The 20596-nt window shown below is 37.3% G+C and overlaps 1 protein-coding gene across 3 annotated transcripts in view; it reads right to left on the reverse strand.

Annotated features, from left to right (window-relative positions):
- Window positions 1–20596, reverse strand: part of AFF1 (ALF transcription elongation factor 1) — a 220283-nt gene that overhangs the window by 189398 nt on the left and 10289 nt on the right. For all 3 annotated transcript variants that reach the window (XM_007495930.3, XM_007495928.3, XM_007495927.3), the window contains exon 2: window positions 9909–9982. In XM_007495930.3, the coding sequence (XP_007495992.1) occupies window positions 9909–9946 (38 nt within the window). In that variant the 5' untranslated portion in view covers window positions 9947–9982. The remainder of the gene's footprint in view (window positions 1–9908; window positions 9983–20596) is intronic.

Below are 20596 nucleotides of genomic sequence, written 5' to 3' on the forward strand. Positions count from 1 at the left end.
AAACACCAACAACATGGAAATGGGTTCTGATCAAGGACACTTGTAATACCCAGTGGAATTACTCATCGACTATGGGATGGGTGGGGGCAGGGAAGGGAGGGGAATAATATAATTCTTGTAACCAAGGAATAATGTTCTAAATTGACTAAATAAATTAACTTAAAAAAAAAAGATGAAAAGGTTTGAAAGAGTTGCTATGGAGAATGGGATAATGAATTAATGAAGAAGGTATAAAAGGACTGCCTATTGTGGTGAGAGTTTAGTTGAGGTTGTGTAATGCAAATTTGTAGTGAACCCAATCAGAATGATTGCATAATTTTCTCCACCTGGATTCAGTAGTATGTATACAGGAGCAAGTGATCTAAACCTGATGCTTGGCAGGGCTCCATCATGAAAATGATGAAGAGACTAGGGACTGGAGAAAAGAGAGTGGTATAGAACTGAATTGGTTCCCCAGGAAGAGTGGCTAGTTGCAGAAAAGATGGTCTTGGAGAGAACTGGGGAATCGAAGGATAAGATTAAGTAGGATTAAATAAGGGAAAGCAGAACAGAAGGTGAAGTGGAAAATGAACAGATGATGGTCATACAAGGAGATTTCAAAATTCTTGAACATCTGTGGGTGATGGAAAGATCGAGAGTCTGACCATGGGGTGTGAAGGGGTATGTCATGGGAAGTGATTAGGATGAGGGGTTAGGGAGTTTGAGGGAAAAGTCAATGTGTCTGCTAAGTCTACTAGTATGAGGGGAGCAGGAGTTAGTGGGAGAGAAAATGGGTGAGCCATGTAAGGAACTCAATGAGGATGAACAGGGAGTGACTTGGGAGATCTGTAGACAATAGCTAACAGGATTCTGATTAGGTGGCTGAAATGAATAGCATGGAATTGGAAGTGATGCCCTTTGAGTATCTAGATTTCCAGGCAAATGTTTCCAGTCTTACTCTAAGGAAGGGAGGGAAATATGAAGTGGCTAAAAGAGAAGGCCCTGACCAGAGGCAGTCCCAGTAGGGGGAAATAGGTGTGGTCTGGGAGCATTCCTGTCCAGCCTTTTTCTGATTGGGAGGTTAAGTGAGAAGCATCACCAGCAAGCCAACTTTGCTCTCTGCAGGGACATTTAGTGAGTTACACATGCATATCTACAGAACTCAAAATGTTTTCTAAGGTTCTAAATTCCTCATATAGTAAAAAAAACCATTAGATTTATAGTCAGAAACCCACCCTGCCCCCAGTCTCCAACTCAGTTCTGGCTTGGCTGCATGGCCTTGGGCCTCTGGGAGTAAGAAAAGCTGCCTTTTTCATAGGAAGGTTGTCTAGATAAGTAAAATCATTCCAGGAACATGTGCAAAATGAAGTTTAAATACTTCCTCTCTTCCTACTTTCTCACAGGTATATTTATCTTGAGGACACACATTAAGCTTCCTTGTCTCTTAAAGAGGTTCTCTGTAATAATGCTTGCCAGATTAAATAAGAAATGAGGAAGCTAGTGTCTCCCATACAAACTAGATATAACTACTGAGGAATGTTGACAAATTTTCACTTCTAGGTATTTAATAGATGGCCCCATATTTTGGTTGTATGGGAAAAAATCTTGACACATTATTAGTATAAGAGAAAAGAAATAGGGGGCAGCTGGGTAGCTCAGTGGAATGAGAGCTAGGTCTAGAGACAGGAGGTCCTAGGTTCAAATGTGACCTCAGACACTTCCCAACTGTGTGACCTTGGGCAAGTCACTTGACCCCCATTGCCTAGCCCTTACCACTCTTCTGCTTTGGAGCCAATACACAGTATTGACTCCAAGACAGAAGGTAAGGGTTTAAAAAAAAAAGAGAGAGAAAAGAAATAGAGGCAGAAAAAGAAATCCTATATATAATGTGAAAACAATCATTTGAAGAACCTGGAAAAAAAACCATCTTACAAACTAAATTCCAAGTCTTATGATCCTATGGCAATGAATTGTACTTGTTACTTGGTCATTTAGTGACATCTTATCCAATTCTTCATGACCCTATAAGCATATTGTCCTTGGAGTTTTCCTGGCAAAGATACTGGAGTGGTTTGCCATTTCCTTCTCCAGTGGATTAAGGCAAAAGGGGATTAAGTGACTTGTCTAAGGTCACCCAACTATTGAGTGTCTGAGGCTAGATTTAAATTTAGGACTACCTGATTTCAGACTCAGTGCTCAATCCACTGAACCACCAACTGCCTCATGAATTCTACTGCATGTCTAGAAAGGACACAAAAACTTCTGAGGCAACTCCATCCAACCCTATCACTTTACTGATAAGGAAAAGATAGGCCCACCAGATAGATTACCAGATAGGTAATCTAACCGGTGAGTTGGAATTTAGAATCCAGGGCTTTTATCTCCAAATCACACTTTCCACAAGAGGGCTGTTTTTGGCACTGTAAAGAATGAAGAATCTAAAATTCAACTGGGGTACTGGAATAAATCAGAACCCCCCCATACACATATACCACCTCCCACAAAAAGGAACAAAAGGACAGAGTTTATATAGGTTTCAATTTAGGCAGAGAGTGAATAATAGATATGATATCCCTCTGTTGGATTGTTGCTAGGACTAGTGGAAAGGTTCTTCTGGTTAGTTATCTTCTGTAACCCTGCCCTAATAGATAGGATTGTTCTAGCTTATTTAGCACTAAGGAAGGTTGAAGACACTACAAACTGGGTCAGGGACAAAGCAGAGGAAATGCAGATCAAATATTGTATAACTTTAGTTTTCTCAGCTACCCAGACAACCATCTATGAAATAGGAGAAACCCTCTTAAATTCCCATCCCAGGTGTATGATTGTGGATTTTGAATTTAAATGATTACTCTATTGCAAATATTAACAATATGGAAATAGGTTTTTTTTTTAATTTTGTGCAGCTTTTATTGTCCCCGTCTTTTTTTTTTAATTTGGGATATTTTATTTCATTAATTAATTTAGGATATTTTTCCATGGTTATAAGATTCATGTTCTTTCCCTCCCCTCCCTAAAGCCCCCTCCCATAGCTGATGCACAATTCCACTGGGTTTTACATGTGTAAAGATCAAGAACTATTTCCATATTCTTGATATTTGCACTAGGGTGATCCTTTAATTTTAACAATGATACATGCATACTCTGGGAAGGAGGAGGGGAGGGAAAGAACATGAATCATGTAACCATGGGGAAATATTCTAAATAAATTCATTTTTTTTAAATTTCCAACTCATAATTTAAAGTTCAGAATATTCCCAATGCCTATGGCTGGACCTCTATCTAGACCAATGCTAGGAGATAAATGATCAACAAGAATTTATTATACCATTAAGCTTAATTCCAGTCGCTAGAGCTAAGGAAACAAACAAAAAAATAATCAATCAGTCCCTACTAAAGGAATTAACATTTCAACTGAAACTATTCAACTTGAATCCTTCTTTTAATGGTTAATAACATATTATTTTAGCAGGTGATAAAACTCTTCCCAATACCCTATCCTTTGATCCACAACTGAATTCAATAAACCAATTTTGAATCAAAGAATTTGGAAATGAAGAGATTTCAGCAGCCCTAATCCCCCCTCCCAATAAAAATAATCTCTATTATAATATACCCCATTAGTGGTATCATTTAACCTCTACTTCAAGACCTCAAACCATATCTCTTTGAGAAATAACCCATTCCACACTTAGATAGCTCAAACTTAGGAAGTTTTTCCTGATATGGATATTAAAATGAAATCTTTAATATTTCTACCTTGTTCTACTCCCTGAAGCCAAACAGAATGAGTCCAATACCTCCCCAACAACATCCAAATACTTGAAAACAGTTATTGTCCCCAAACCCCTCTTCTCCAGACTAAATACTTCAAGCTCTTTCAATCCAACTACATACCATAGCTTCTGTCCCTGTCTCATCTTTGTCGCCCTCCTCTGGACAGTTTCCAGCTTATCAAAAATATTCTTCATGAAACTATGATTACCAAAACAGAACAAAATAGCCCAAATGAGTTAGGACAACGGTAAAATACAATGGGATTATCATTTCCCTATTCCTGGACAATCTTCCCCTCTTTAATCAACCCAAGAATGCATAAGCTATTCCATTCTGTTTTTCCTCAGGTACACACCACCACTCAAAATAGCTTTACCTCTTCTATTTGAACCTAAAATTCCCTTCACTAGTTAATCTACTTCCCCTTCCACTTCTTTTTTCCTAAATCTTATTTTTGTTCTCATCATTTAGTATCTCAATCTTGTCTTTTTTTCCAATTCTATCTTTCTAATTCTGACTTCACTTCCCAGTCTTGACAAGTTATTCCAAACTAGCTTTCCTCTTCTTCCCTTGCATCTCACCTCCTTTTCCTATTTTTTCATCCTGGTAATCCTTACCATTTAATTTCTCTGATCCAACATCTATTCCAGAAAGAGAGAAATTTGATAAAGAGCTGAGCAATTTCTAGCTCTTCTTTCAGTTCCCTTTGTAATTAGATCAATATATATTTTGATACCCAATGCTTAATTCAAAGGTGATGTAGATTATCATTTATTATTTTGTTCAGAAAATTTATTATACTGTTAAATCCAATTTTATGTGATTTAGAGATTGTTTGAACCCAGGATGTTGACATGATCTCAGTAACTCTCCAGGAATGTCCAAGATGGCTACAAGAATTGTGGATCCATCCAAAATATTCTTGTTTTGGGACCCTATACTCAGGTCTTATTTTATGTCCACCCTAGTACTCAAGTTCTGGGTTATCCTTGTGTTTTGGCTTCACTCAAATTTTATTATTTGTTTACATCTATTAATATCTATCTCATTCTTCCTTGCTTTCAATTTGCTCTCTCAACAAAATTGCTTAATTGTGTACATGTAAATGTGAATTCAGGTTTCTTTAACTAAATCCTATATAATGTAAACTCTGGACCCCTGACCAGAGGGAACCCCATCTTCTTTGAGATAATTCTCCTCTACCAAATGACCTAATGAATTTCTATTCATTCTTCTAAAACTATTTAAAATTTTGGTTTTTGTTCCTATGAATATATTGAGGAGGATGATAAGAAAAATGCTAGAAAATAAGGACAGGAATGAAGAGACAAAAATTATACAAAAGCAACAGGCTTGTACTTCATGAAAACTTTCACTGAGAAAATAAATGGAAGACACTGAACATTGGTAACACCAAATAAAATAATAAATACTTTATTTAATTTTTTATGAACAAAGAGTAAATAAAATGACTTACTCCCAATGATGTAAGGGCCTTACCCAAATTAGCTATCTGAATAAAGTCAGAACTCCTACTTCTTAAGGCAAAGATTATGGTTAGTACAAGGCTAGAAAAAAAAATACAACAAGAAAAATTATATAGTAATATTAAAACAGCTAACCTAACTTATTTAAGTAAATGAGATGCCAGTAGAATAACAGATTTAGACAACAAATAGGCCATTATGATTTCATACTGAAATTGGACTCGTGTAAATGAACTAGAAGTCTAAAAAGCAGCTTAGATACTAGTAAACTATTTGTCAAGTAATAGAAGACAAAGCAACACTGGTTTAAGATATAAACCCTTTTGGATAATCTCATGGAGAAATATACTGGAAAATTATGAGCTATATTTTCTCATTAAACAAGAGAAGCAGGGGAGAGTCAAATAATTTTTATAAAGCTTGGCAAGAGACTGAACTGAGCCAACTCATCTTAAAGGCATATGCAAAAAAAGAGCATATGTACAAAAATATTTATAGTATCTCTTTATGTAGAAGCAAAAAATTGAAAATTGAGGAGATGCCCACTAATTAGGGAATGGATGAACAAGTTATGGTATAGGAATATAGGTAATAGTATTGTTTTGTTGTAAAAAATGGTAGGTTTCAGAGAAAACTGGAAAGACTTGTATGAAGTGATGAATCAAGTTAGCAGAATCAAGAGAACAATGTATACAATAACAATAATACTATAAAGATACACAATTTTGAAAGATTTAGGAAATTTGATAGTGTAACGATCAACTATAATTCTTTTTTTTTTAATCCCTTACCTTCCGTCTTGGAGTCAATCCTGTGTATTGGCTCCAAGGCAGAAGAGTGGTAAGGGCTAGGCAATGGGGGTTAAGTGACTTGCCCAGGGTCACACAGCTGGGAAGTGTCTGAGGTCACATTTGAACCTAGGACCTCCCATCTCTAGGCCTGACTCTCAATCCACTGAGCCACACAGCTGCCCCCTCTACTATAATTCTAAAGAACTTGATGATGAGACATACAGCCTGCCTCCTGGTATAGAGATGATGGATTCAGAATAGTGAAATATGTTTTTTTGGATACAGATAATTCAGGAATTTATTTTACTTATACATGTTTGAAACAGTTTTGTCTTTTCTTTCTAAAGGGAGGCAGAGAGAGGTGGATGCAGAGAAAGAAGATTTTTGACTGATAACAAAATTAAATTCTTTAAATGGAATGAGGACAGCAAAAAAAGAAGAAACACTAAATGAGTCCACAAAGACCTTCATAAATTTTAAAAAATATTAAGGATATTACAGTCATCCCATTTGGAATCTAATATCATAGGCCCAGATATGCTTATAAAAAGGGCTGAAATGTCATGTCAGAGAAGAAATACAGAAAAAGTAGCTGGATTATTAGATCATACAACACAATTGCATTGGAGGTGATTTTGAGACCTCACCAGTCTCTGCACCTTCAAACTATAGCAACTAACATGCCAGCAACCTCTAACTTGGTTTTCAGAAGGAAGGCCAAGGTAGGGAGACTTTACAGTATAGTATCCAGTACAACACCCTCACACCACCATCTGACACAGAAGAAGGTAAGATTGGGTTAAAAAATGTTTTAGTCTTAAGAATTTTATTTGTGTTTAGTATTTATGATATTGTAGATTTTGTTATAAAAGTGAATATTATCTGAAATAAAACTTATTTTTAATTGAGATAGTAGCCCAAAAGATCACATAATTCTAAGGAATAGGAGAAAAATGTTTTTCATATTACCAATTTTATCTTGTGTAGTGTAATTTATGGGCTATTTCAAGGTTACTGTGTTAGAAAATGTGTTTATTTTCGGAATGTTTTATTATAAAAATTGTATACAGAAAAGTATATTTTCAGCAATTTATTCAAAATGAGTGAGCAAAGGCTCTCTAGTTTTTAATAGAAACAGGTGTTTGGATTTTGTCAAAAGCTTTTTCACATCTACTGATATAATTATGTGGCATATTCTTGTCTTTTAAATGAAAGGGTTCTGGGCTAAAGTTAAGTCATATATCTCTTATATAGCTTATGGGGATAATGAGAGAAGGGTGAAGACTATGATTAGCAGCTGTCTATACATGTTGCCTTCACTGATTCTTCTTTCGTTCTTCCTCATTTCCAATTACACAGTGCACTACATGTCAGTATTAGATCCAGACCACTTGCTTCCCTGACCTGTCTTGGCACCAAGGCATTCTCTGACTCTTTGAAGACTGGTCCTGTGCTATATCACTGCTATCCAATTTTCCTGTCTGCACTTCCCTATGCCTGTTATATGCCTGTTATACTTTTGCCTGTTCTTGGAGGTTTTCTGCGCCTTCCTAGACACAATATTGCCACCTACTTCCTCAGTGGATCTCTAGTCACTTCTTAGAGTCATACTTAATCCCTACCTATCTCTCTTTCCTATTCTCACCAACATAATGATTCTGAAGCCCAACATGTTGTTGTAGAAAAGGCATCCCTATCCCACTAAAGTCCCCTCCTTTCCCTTCTCAACAATACTCCCTCAGCATCTCATTCCAGATCTATCCAGCCTTGCCACCATGTTGTCTGGAACACTTTCTTCTATGATGAACAAACTAATCACACTCAAATTTTCTGAAGTGGTTATTATTTTTTGAAATTCCTTTTTTGGATCATATCTTTTATCATTATCTTTCCTGCTACCTTATGACCCTTAACCCTGTTCTCCATCTTCACCGGGACTTTTAATCCTTTGAGTTCTTTCTTTAATCTCTTGGTTCTTTCTCAAGCTATTCATACACCCTCCTGTATTTTGAACCCTTGGTGAATCAGTTAAAATAAATACTATTCTTTATATGAGTCTCTTGCAGCCTGTCTTTCCAAAGCTTCAACTTTGGATTACCTCATCTACTATTCATATGCTAGAGAGCTAGAGAAAAATCATGAAACTATGCTGAATAGAATACTATTTATCTATGTTACAACATCTCAAATTGGTCCTCTCTGTAGCATCACTTAAATGTTTGTTCCCACTGTGTTTGACTTTACCTCTGACATATATGAAAAGAGAGCTATTCTTGCTTCAAGTATGTGTTTGACAAGACAAACCCCAATTTGTGCATCTTTGATTCCAAGAAAGAAGAGCAGTAAGGGATAAGGAATTGGGCTTAAGTAACTTCCCCAGGATCATACAGCTAGAAAGTTTCTGAGATAGATTCGAACCCAGATCCTCCTGACTCTAGGCTTAGCATTCTATCCACCGTGCTATTTACCTAGCTGCTCTCTAGCTCCTTTTTTAACTCTTCTGGTAATTCTTACTGGACTTGTGTTCCAGCTACATTTTTTTTGAGAGCTTACTTGTGGAGATTTTAAAATCATTCCTTTCTTCTGTGTTTGAGTCTTCCCTATCACCATAATACCTCTCTATGGTTAGGTTCTTTTTTTATTTCCTCATTCTTAATGCCTAATTCTTAACTTTGGGCTTTATGTTAAGGCTGACATCATCATATTTCTGTGGTAGAATGTCTGGACTGAGCTTTTTTTTAAATTTTTTTTAACCCTTACCTTCCATCTTAGAATCAATTCTGCATATTAGTTCCAAGGCAGACGAGTGGTAAGAGCTAGACAATGCCAAGGGTCACATAGCAGGAAGTTTCTGAAGTCAAATTTGAACTCAGGACCTCCTATCTCTTTGCCTAGCTCTTAATTCATTGAGACACTGAGCTGCCCCCTACATTGAGGTTTGTCCTCTTCATCCTTCTGCTTTCACAGCTTCAGCTGAGCCTTGCAAGCTTTTCAGTGGTCCCAAAGATTCAGAGAGGGAGATCTGTTTCCTCCACTTCGTCCAACTTCTCCAAGTTCCTGACCCAGGTTTGAAACGATTTGTTTTTGGCTAGAAAACTACTGCTTGATTCCACTACTACTGGCCCCCTTGAAGTCTCTGAAGGTTCATAGGGACTAACTGCTGGCTTCCTTTTGGTCTAGGACACTGTGCTCTTCTCCAGGGATCAGCATCACACAGCTGCTTTATGCTTCTCAGAATTTGTTCACTCAGCAACCAACACTCAGAACTGCTGCACTAAGCCTTGGATCTGTGACCCAGGACTGAGTAGTAGGCAACAGAGCTGCTGGATGGCTCTCATTCCTGCAGCTAGCATTAGCTCAGGGATTCCTGGGAATCTTTCTGGTGCCTAGTCTTAGCTTTCTCTCAATCCCTGGATTCTGGAATGCTTGGCTGCTGCCACTGCTGTATCATGTTCCTGACCAGACCCCCTTCCCACTATATGCAAATCTGTGTGTATCCCTGATCTACCCTGGGGTGGAAAAATTATTCAATATGGCTCCATCTTGGCTTTTCCAAATCCGAATTTGATCTGGTACATTTTTTAGATCTGATCACATACAAAATCATTATTTTATTTTTATTTTTTTAAACCCTTACCTTCTGTCTTGGAGTCAATACTGTGTATTGGCTCCAAGGCAGAAGAGTGGTAAGGGCTAGGCAATGGGGGTCAAGTGACTTGCCCAGGGTCACACAGCTGGGAAGTGTCTGAGGCCAGATTTGAACCTAGGACCTCCCATCTCTAGACCTGGCTCTCAATCCACTGAGCTACCCAGCTGCCCCCCCATCTTTTTAATAAGATCAAATTCCCCCATTGATTCTCAATGTCATTCTTACCTGTTGCTGCAGCTTTTGTCTTTGTCCTTAGATTCCATAATGATAAGTCAGTGGAATGAGGCAAATTTGTTCATCTGAAAGAAAGAGAGACAAAACTATAATTTCAGAGTACTTGAACAAAGATATGAAATCTATAATTCATAATTCTTCAATCTACAGTCTATATAGAAATATTTCTTGCATAAAGTATATAAAATTGATCCACATTTCTACCATTGTGTGAGTAGATGATCAATAAATATTTGTGAAATAAAAGGGTGATATCGCATAACCATGGGCCCTTAGAAACTCCCATGATATGATTTAGGGAAGCCTTAACAAAAACTACATTTAAAACACTCTACCCCAGAGAGCTTACTCTGGGCATACTAAGAAAAAACACAATAATAAAATGGTCTTTCCTTTAAAGAGCTTCTGACCTACTGAGGGCATAAACCTGTCAGCAGAAAGATAAATTCATGATAATTAAAGTGCACTAATCATCAGGAGAATCCAAAAAGATTTCCTGTAAGATATTAGAGAGCAAACTCAGACTTAAAGGAAGGCAAGGAATCTAAAAAACAAATGTGTTGGGTGTGAGTGAAGGAGCAGCAACAGAGATGGGATGAAAAGGAAAGGAACCTTCATGAAAGTCTGGATTGGGCTAAGGTGGGTAGGTGGGTGGTAGACTATCTAGTCCTGGGAATAGTAAATAAGATGCTTTGACTTCACCAAGGTGAATAATGGGAAGTAAATCTAGAAAGACAGTCAATCCAAACTGTAAAGGGTTTTAAATGTTCTGGGCTGAAACAAAATGAGTCACTTGTAGGTCCACTAACATTTAACAAATGGATATTTACTTAGCTATAGCAAAAAGATACTCAACAATGATAGCTAATGAATTATTGCACCCTCATGAATATATGTATATATAAAAACTATAGTTGAATTCAGCAATTTTATAAAAGATAAAGAGGTAGAGATTAACATATTATAAGTGGTAATAAAAAAGATCCAGGTCTAAAACTAAAATAAACATGCTTCTTTTAAGAATTATTTTGTTTATAGATAGTTTAGCTACTCTCTGTGTTACACAATAAAAACTGTTTTTTTAAAAAACATGTCAAATGTTTGCATTTTTGTAAAAGTAAAATGACACCTCAAAACATTTTTCTTTGGATATATATTTTTTAAGAATGTAATCTCAAGTTAATTTAGCTGAGAATAGCTCCCATGACTGAATGTTATTATGACATACTGTTGACCACCCACTCAAATGGGACATGAGAATAACCCAAAGTACCCATCAGGTACTTTAAAGTTTTATTCTGTTGAATGGTAAGGATCAGTCATGGAATGATAGGGAAAGACTCCTGCCCAAGTCTAGCCCCAAATGCCCAGGTACAGCCTTGATACATAAACATTGTGAGAAACAAAAAAGGTAGATCTCTAATAATGGAAAAGTTTGCATAATAACAAAACAGAGTTTGTCTAGCATCAAAGAGTTTGTTTTCAGGGTTTGTTCAGCATCAAAGAGGGAAACACAATCAGTTTTGTTTGGTAACTGAAGTCTATTCATGAAAGAGCCATGTTAGCTAGGATGTGGATCCTGCAAGTTTTTTTTTTATTACTCAGCACTGACATGGTTGGTTCAAGTTGATCCATGGTTCTGGTCCTCAGTTTTGATTGATAGCAACAGATTGATGGTAACAGAGTTCACCCTGAGTATACACATGCAAAGGGCTGTTGTTATGCCAAGCTCAATAGGTTTGGGCTCTGGGAACAGGATAACTCAGAAAAATGAAAGGTAAATTGGAGGGGGCTTGACAATACAAATTAAGCATTAGAGTGTCTGCAGATCCTCATGACTATTTCATTCTCATGATACCAGAGATGTCAATGGCAGCCGGGACCTTTGAGGCAACAGAGATGGAGAAGAACAGTCATAGAATATCTTAAGAGAAAATTAGCCAACATTACATGAAGGGAAAAGTTAGTGTATTGCTCCTACTACAAATGTCAAGCTGAGAACTTTGGTTTTATCACAGAACAGATAGGAAACCATTGAAAACTCTTGACCACCAAAGAAGTGATATGCTTAGTTATGTGCTTTGGGATTATTTGGGCAACTGTATGAGCATGGATTGGAGGAAAGATTGGAAATGAAGAAACTAAAAACTCTTCACAATAATCCAGTGAAAGATGATTGGTGGAAGAGAACATGAAGGTAAGGATTTGTTGGGGTTTTTTACTTTGAATCTTCCAGCACCTAACATATTGGTAGAAGTTAATAAATGTATGCTGTCTGAACTATGACAATGGCCTTATAAATAGAAGAGACATGAGAAATGTTGAGAAGAAATGACAAGACCCAGAAAACTTTACAAACTGATAATCAGATTGGATCAATCAATAGGCAAGTGACAACAAAATATATTTCATTGGTTTTATATGCTACTGCTACCCAAAGCAATTGTAGAAACCCAGGTTTTTTAGAAGAAAGGTGCAAAGTGCAAGGGGCAACTGGATAGCTCAGTGGATTGGGAACCAGGCCTAGAGATGGGGTGTCCTAGGTTCAAATCTGGCCTCAGACACTTCCTAGCTGTGTGACCCTGAGCAAGTCACTTAACCCCAATTATCTAGCTTTTAGTGCTCTACTCTTCTGCCTTAGAACATTAATTAATGTCAATACATGGAATTAATTCTAAGGTGGAATGTAAGGGAAGAAAGAAAGAAAGAAAGAGAGAGACAGAGACAGAGAGAGAGAAAGAGAGAACAAAGGAAGGGAAAGAGGGAGGGAGGGAGGTGCAAAGAGAGATAAAAGAAAAATTGCTAAGTCATGTATTTCACTTTTAAATGGAGAATGGTGTGGACAATGACAACATATTAAATGTAGTATTGTTGCATTTAAAAAGTGAATCTTTGTAATAGCAAATATGCTGATTTTACTTTTTTTAAAGAAATTCTGTAGATAGTCAATAAACATTTATTTAGTGCCTACTAAGTGTCAGGCACTGTGCTAAGGACTAGAGATTAAAAAAAAAAAGGTAAAAGACAGTTCCTGATCTCAAGGAGCTTGAGATCCAATGAGGGACACAATGAACAAAAAACTAAGTACCATCAAGAAAACAACTTGGGGGGGGGGGCAGCTGGGTGGCTCAGTGGATTGAGAGTCAGGCCCAGAGATGGGAGGTCCTGGGTTCAAATATGATCTCAGACACTTCCTAGCTGTGTGACCCTGGGCAAGTCACTTAACCCCCATTGCCTAGCCCTTCCTGCACTTCTGCTTTGGAAGCAATACATAGTATTGATTCCAGAATGGAAGTAAGGGTTTAAAAAAATAATAACTTGGAAACAACAGAGGGAAGGCATCCTAAAGAAAACAGGAAGCAAGGAAAGCCAAAAGGTAGAGATCTAGAAAGAGAACATTCCAGGCATGAGGTAATCAGTGTCCAGTCTAAAGATGGAGTATCTGATTTAAGGAAAAGCAGAGCAGGCAGTGTCACTGGATTGAATAGTATATGGAGGGATGTAAAGTATAATAAGAGCAGAAGGGTAATAGGGAGAGAGGGAATGGGGAAAGGAAGACAGACTTTGAACACCAGTGGATTTTATATTTGATGCTGGAGGCATTCAAAGCCCTTTATAACCTAGATCTTTCCTACCTTTCCAATCTTCTTAGACCTTTCTCCTTGACACAGTACTCTTCAGTTCAGTAACTCTGGGCTCCCGATGGTTCCACAAACAACTTGTGCCATCTTTTAGGCCCAGGCGTTCTACCAGGTTGTCCCCCAAGCATGGAAAATCTCCCTCTCCTCCACTCAGACTACAGACCACTCTAGCATCCTTTTGGACCATACTAAACTCCCACCTTCTACAGAAAACTTTCCCTAATCCCTCTTAATTCCAGTGCTTTCCCTGAATTATTTCCTATTTATCCTGTCAATAGTGTAAACCTTAAAATTTCTTAAACTTATAAATGTTGGAAATTTCACCATTGGGAAATTTCATACTTGGAAAATTTCTTACTGATAGTGTATTGGAATGTGAACCCCATTGGCATGGGAGGTTCCTTCTCCTCCCTTCTTAAGATTACTTTAGGACAGAAACCTTTTGCTGAACAATGGAAAGGGCTTTGACCTATGCTTAAGCACAGAACAGGAATTTCTTTGAGTCATGATTGATTTTAGTATTGATACAATAGAGATACTTGGAATGACAGAATCAGGTCTTGGAAAATAAAATTTCCACCCCACTCAGTCCTAACAGGATTTAGGAAGGGCTGCAGCATAGATCAAAATTTAATTATTTGAGAATATGACCTCCAACAGACATGTGCAAAGCCACAGACCTCTGGGCGGTCCTGGGTGAAGCTAGAGCCACCATTGGCACAGGGAAAATGATGGACAGTGATTGGTAGATGTGAGAACTGAGGGTAGGGAACTTGGATGGTTTCCTGAAAAGAGAGAGGGGTCTGAGGACTGGAGGGGGTTGGAGAGTTTTGGCTCTGGGTGTTTGGAGAGGTGCTCTGAGAAGCTTGCTCTGAAGGAAGCTGAAGGTGGGGGCCTCTGAGACTGTTTCTCCATTTTGGTCACGTGAGTAATAGGGACTGATCTCCTTTCTTTGCCTCAGCTATCTAAGGGCTTGGGCCTTTTGGCCCAGCCTAAACAGAAGGGGTATTTAAGCCCTATTCCCTTCTCTCCCCTTTCTCTCTCTCTCTCTCTCTCTCTCTCTCTCTCTCTTCTCTCTCTCTCTCTCTCTCTCTCTCTCTCTCTCTCTCTCTCTCTCTCTCTCTCTCTCTCTCTCTCTCTTTAATACCTTTCTTCCTCCTGTTTGTAATTAAACTCTATAAAAGGTTGACGGCTGACTTGAGTTTTCATTTAGGAATTACATAGCTGAATTCCTTGGCAACCTTAAATTAATATATATCAGTCTTTTAAAGTGATTTCCTTGTCACAATAGCTTGTTTTATACATATTTGTTTGTATGTTGGCTCCCTCATTAAGAGGGTAAACTCTTTGAAGGCAAGACCTGTTTGGCTTCTTTTTGTATCCCAAAAGCATGCTTATTATCTCAGTTACTAGCACCTACTAGATGTTTGGTAAATTATTACCTACTGAAAAGGGGAGTAATCTGCATTTTAGGAAATCATTTAGAATTGAATAGAGAACGGACTAGAGAAGGGGAAGACTTGTAACAAGTAAACTAACCAAAAGCTATTGCAAGAGTCAAGAAGTAAGGTAAGGAGTGGGCAACTCTGTGGATTAAGAGCCAGGCCTAGAGATGGGAGGTTCTGGGTTCAAATCTTATCTCAGACACTTCCTAGCTGTGTGACCCTGGGTAAGTCTCTTAACTCCCATTGCCTAGCCCTTACCACTCTTCTGTCTTGGAACCAATACATAATATTGATTCTAAGGTGGAAGGTAAGAATTAAAAAAAAAAAGGTAAGGAATGCCTATACCAGCAGTGTCAGAAGAGAAAAATTCAAGCTATATTAAAATTCAATGGTCAAAAAAACCACATAGTAATGATTTAAAGATAGATAAATTAGTGGGAAAGAGTTAGATAAGAAAAGTTCAGAAACAACAGAACTCCATAACTCAAGGCTCAATAAAAAGGAAAATATGCTACCTAGGGGAAAACTCCTTATATGACAAAATAAAAAGCTGCTAGGAAAACTGGAAAGCAATCTGGAAGAAACTAGACTTAGACCAACACTTTATGCGACACTCCAAAAATACATCCTAAATATCACACTATAAAAAATTAGGAGATAAACAGATCATATACCTCCCAAGATATGGGTAAAAAATATACCCTTTATTTTCCCCCTAATTTACATATTTATATTTTTAATTATATATTCTCCGAGATTGATCATTTTGTGACATTTTGCTATCCATGTTCTTTCCTCTCCCCAAAATGGTAGGTAATATATCAATTATAGATGTTATGAATTTTAAAACTATTCCACCCTAATCAGACTATTCTTTAGAAGATGTGATTTAGCTATTTCCTGATCAGTAACAATGGAGATACTTGGAATGACAGAATTAGGTCTTGGAAACTCTACATCCTTTACCCTACTCAGTTTAACAAGATTTTGAAGGTCTGCATCAAACTCAAGATTTAATTATCTGAGGAGATGGCCTTCAACAAACATGTGCAAAAAAAAAAAAGGACAGACCTCTGGGCTGTCCTAAGTCAAGCTAAGTCCTCATTGGTACAGATGAGATACAAAAAAATGATGTAAAAACATCCATATAAGGCACGGCACTCCCTGGCCCCTCCTTTTTCCCTGGAGAGATGTCTCTGGCTGGCAGCATGTTCCAACATCTTGGAGTGTTGGGTGGCGAGTTTTGCCCTGGAGCTGATTTCAGGTTCGGGCATCTTAGCTGAGCCCCTTTGGAGGTCAGGCTGATTCCTTCCCCCTTTATACTCCAAACCCTTACTCCTTTATCTCCTGATCTCCTGCCCGATACTAATCAGGCAGGGGAAGAGGGAGAGAAAAAATCTACTCCTTCTTCTTCTTAATCTTCTCCACTATCAATTAAATCACCATAAAATTTGGCAGCTGATGAGTATTTTATTATTTGGGATTTCCCTTGGTGAACACATAAATTTAGATTTTTTTTCAGTCTCAACCATAATTTCACTCTTTACAATGTGCTATCATGCAATACATATGCCCATGTCTGTCATGTTGTAAAAGAAGACATATATCACTTGTATAAGAAAAAACCTCAAGAAGAAAATAAAGTGAAGAAACTCTACAAGTTCCCTCTATGGCAATGGATAGCCTTTTTCATCATGAGTCTCTTGGAGTTGTCTTGGATCTTTGCATTGTTAATAATAGGTAAGTCACTCACAGTGGAGCACTGTATATTACTGCTGTTACTGCATAAAATATTCTCCTGATTCTATTCACTTTATATCAGTTCATATAAGTCCCTCTGCTTTTTCTTGTGATGGTCCTGTTCCTAATTTTTTATGCTAAAATAATATTTCATTATAATCATATTCTACAACTTGTTTAGTTATTTCCCAATTGATGGACATCTTCATTTTTCAATTCTCTGTTACCACAAAAAGAGCTGTTATAAATATTTTTGTACAAGTAAGTCAATTATTCCTATATGGGATTTCTTTGAGATAAGTGATATATTCTTAATCAAAGAAGAGATAGAGATAATTACAAAAGACAAAATAGTTGACTGATTACTTTAAAGTGAAAAGCTTCTGCACAGACAAAATCAATATATCTAAGATAAGAATGGAAATATCAAATGGGGGAAAATATTGTATCAAATTTCTCTTATAGGGGTATAGTATCCAAGATATATAATATATACAAATATACAACTGATAGTTATTCCCCAATAGAACAAAAGATATGAATAGTTCTCAAAACAACTGCTAAGTATTTATAACCATATGAAAAAATGGTCCAAATCACTAATAATAGAAATGTAATTCAAAACAACCCTGAGGTTCCATCTCAACCTAAAAACTGGCCAAAATGACCCCAAAATGGCATCAATCAATGATTATGGGGCTATGGAAAGATATACTGTTAGTGAAGCTGTGAAATGGTATAATAATTTTGGAATGCAATGTGGAATTATGCAAATAACATGCCTAACATGTCCATATCCTTTTAGCCAAAGATTCCATTACTAGGCTTACACCCCAGGAAAGCCATTGATAAGAAAAAATCCCCATATACTCCAAAATACTTATGGCAACACTTTCTGTGTTAGCTAAGAACTGGGATCAAAGTAGACATCTATCAACTGGAGAATGGCTAAACACATTGTGGTATGTAATGAAATATTACTGTGCTATAAGAAATGATGTATGATAAATATAGAGATACATGGAAAGATCTATATAAATTGATGCCAAGTGAAGTAAGCAAGGCTAAGAAAACAATATGTACAGTATCTACAATAATGTAAATGAAAAGTACATCACACAGAAAAGTCAAAACCAAACATAACAAAATTTTAAAAATCAAATGGCACTTGAATGATGAGATATGAGAAGCTCTCCTCTGTAAAGACGCACAGGCCAAATGGGTTATAACTTTGCACTTTGAATTTGTTCCATTTATCAATCATTTATGCTGACTCTTCTAAAAAATATTATTTGCCATATGGGATGGCTGTCCAGGAGGAGAGATACATTGGATATTATGGAGATATTAAAAAAAAAAAGAAAAGAAACTTATTTTAAAAAATATAATAGGTAGATTGGGTTATATGAGAATTTTTCAAGAGTAGGGAGACATGGGCATGTTTGGGTCATTGGATAATAATCAACAGAAAAAGAGAGTTTATAGATAAATGAAAGAGTAGGGATGATAGGAGGGATCTGCTAGAAAAGATGAGATGAAATGGAATGCTTTTTGGCAAGGCAAAGGGCCACCTTATTATGTAAAAGAGGGATAGAAGAAAATAGTCACAGGAGGCATCTGAAAGATGAGAACAGGAAGAGAAAGTTCTCAGTAAACGTTCTTGATTTTTTGCAAGTACTATAAAAGGTAATCTTTGATTCAACTCAAACTGGAACTAAGCAACTAGGACTTTGTATCATTTTATTAATCTTTACAAACAATCTACCTGTGTAGGTCAATGCCATCAAGCATCAACTGTTCTCCTTTCCACTCTCTTTTAGGGACTTATATTTTACACAATTCATTCTTCAACTAGTTTCTACTTTCTCATATAATTTGAATTTAAAGAGATTATGGCAACCTTTTCTAATCCCTCACTAATGTTCCAGTAGGAAAAAATACAGTTTAAATCAAGGCAACAAGCATTGATTTATTAAACTCCTATTGTGTGACATACAGTCACTACCCTCAAAGAGCTCACAATCTAGTCAGGGAAGCTATGCACAAACAGGAAAATATATAGAAATTAGAAATAAACACAGTGGGTAGGCATCAAGATTAAAGAAGACTGAGAAAGGCATCTCTCAGAAGGTGGAACTTGGGAAGCCAGGAGGCAGACATGAAGGAGAGCTTTCTAGGCAGGGGGCAGCCAATAATAGCAAAATCAGTGTTTCTGTTTTCCTGAGAAGAGGTAGAAGGAAAAAAGAGGCTATGAAGAAACGGGCTGGGCTATACAGAGATTGAAATATCAAATAAAGGATTTTATATTTTATCTTAGGGCTAAGAGGGAGCTATTGGAGTTTATTGAGTAGGAGGTCCATTGCCATGACCATCTCCATTACCAACATCATCATCACCACAGCTAGTCTTTAAAGTTCACAAAACGCTTTACAAATATTATGTCATTTGAGCTTAACAACAAACCTGGAAAGGAAGATGTTATTATCATTAACATTTAAATATGAGAAAACCAAGGCACAGATCAAGTGATTTATCAAGGAACACACATAGTTTGTAAATGTCTGCGGTCAAATTTGAATTCAGATCTTCCCGACTCCAGGCCTAGAGCTCTATTCACTAAATCAGGAAGCTGCCTAATATCAATTCAGATAGCTTGTAATGAATGAAATTCCCTGGAGGCGGTATTTTTGGTTTTAATATATTAATTTATTCACCTGCTAATCAAGAAAATCTAACTAGTCAATAGAGTTCCTCATAGTCCAAAGAGATGCCACAGAACTTGACCTAGGCAGCCAGGCTGGGTTAAAGAGAGAGAGAGAGAGGGCAGAGGCTCAAGCATAAGCAAATTGAGCAGTTAGGCAGAAAAGCTGGGCTGGAGAGAGAAGAATCAAAGCAAGCAGCTAGGCAAAAAGGAATAACTTCTTGTTGAACAAATCAATATATATCCCTCTGCCTTTTTTAAAATTTAAAAACCTTTACTTTTCATCTTAAAATCAATACTATGCATTGGTTCCAAAATAACAGTAATTGGTAGGCAATTTGAGATTAAGTGACTTACCCAGGGTCACATAGCTAGGAAGTGTCTGGCTTGAACCTAGGACATTCCGTCAATAGGCCTGGCTCTCAATCCACTGAGCCACCTAGATGCCTCCAAGAAATTCCTTCTGATGTCATCACTCAACCCCTCCCAAGGACATCTCTGATTGGAGAAGTCACACAGGAAGTGCAATAAGAGACTAGAACTCTTTCATTATAGGAAGAGAAGTGGCCCAAGGATACCAAAAGACCCAACACAGGGTTGTGCTTGTACAGACCATGTTTCCCAACATGGCGGCCTGGCTGCCCACCTGATTTCAATGACCTAATCAAGTCCTTGTTTACAGATCTTATAAGAAGCCCTACCTGAAACAAAAACCAGCCCAGAGATAATGTTTTTAGCCCTGTGGCACCCAACCTAGTTTCACAGCCTAGGGGAAGAGACTATTTTCCTTAGCTTTAAAATCAATCTTTTCAAGGAGGCCAAATGGAGAACCATTTCTCAAAAAAAATCACAATTCAATATTAATTTTCCATAAACTCTTGTGTGCTGGAGTAAGTCTCAAGTATACAGAAGAGTATCATGGGGGAACTGATTAATACAACTTGGGCTTTCCACACCTCCATATCTAAGCAGATTGGAACCTTTAGGTGGGTCTCAGAACTGACTTCATTACCTGTGGGGCACCCAGAGAAAAGATTCCATTTTTTCCCTGTTTAATATTTTATTTTCTCCCAAATACATGCAAAAATAGTTTTTAACATCTGCTTCTAAAAACTTTGAGTTCCAACTTCTCTCCCTTCCTCCCTCTTCTCT

Source organism: Monodelphis domestica, chromosome 6 (genome assembly GCF_027887165.1).
Source record: "Monodelphis domestica isolate mMonDom1 chromosome 6, mMonDom1.pri, whole genome shotgun sequence".
Taxonomy (NCBI): domain Eukaryota; kingdom Metazoa; phylum Chordata; class Mammalia; order Didelphimorphia; family Didelphidae; genus Monodelphis; species Monodelphis domestica.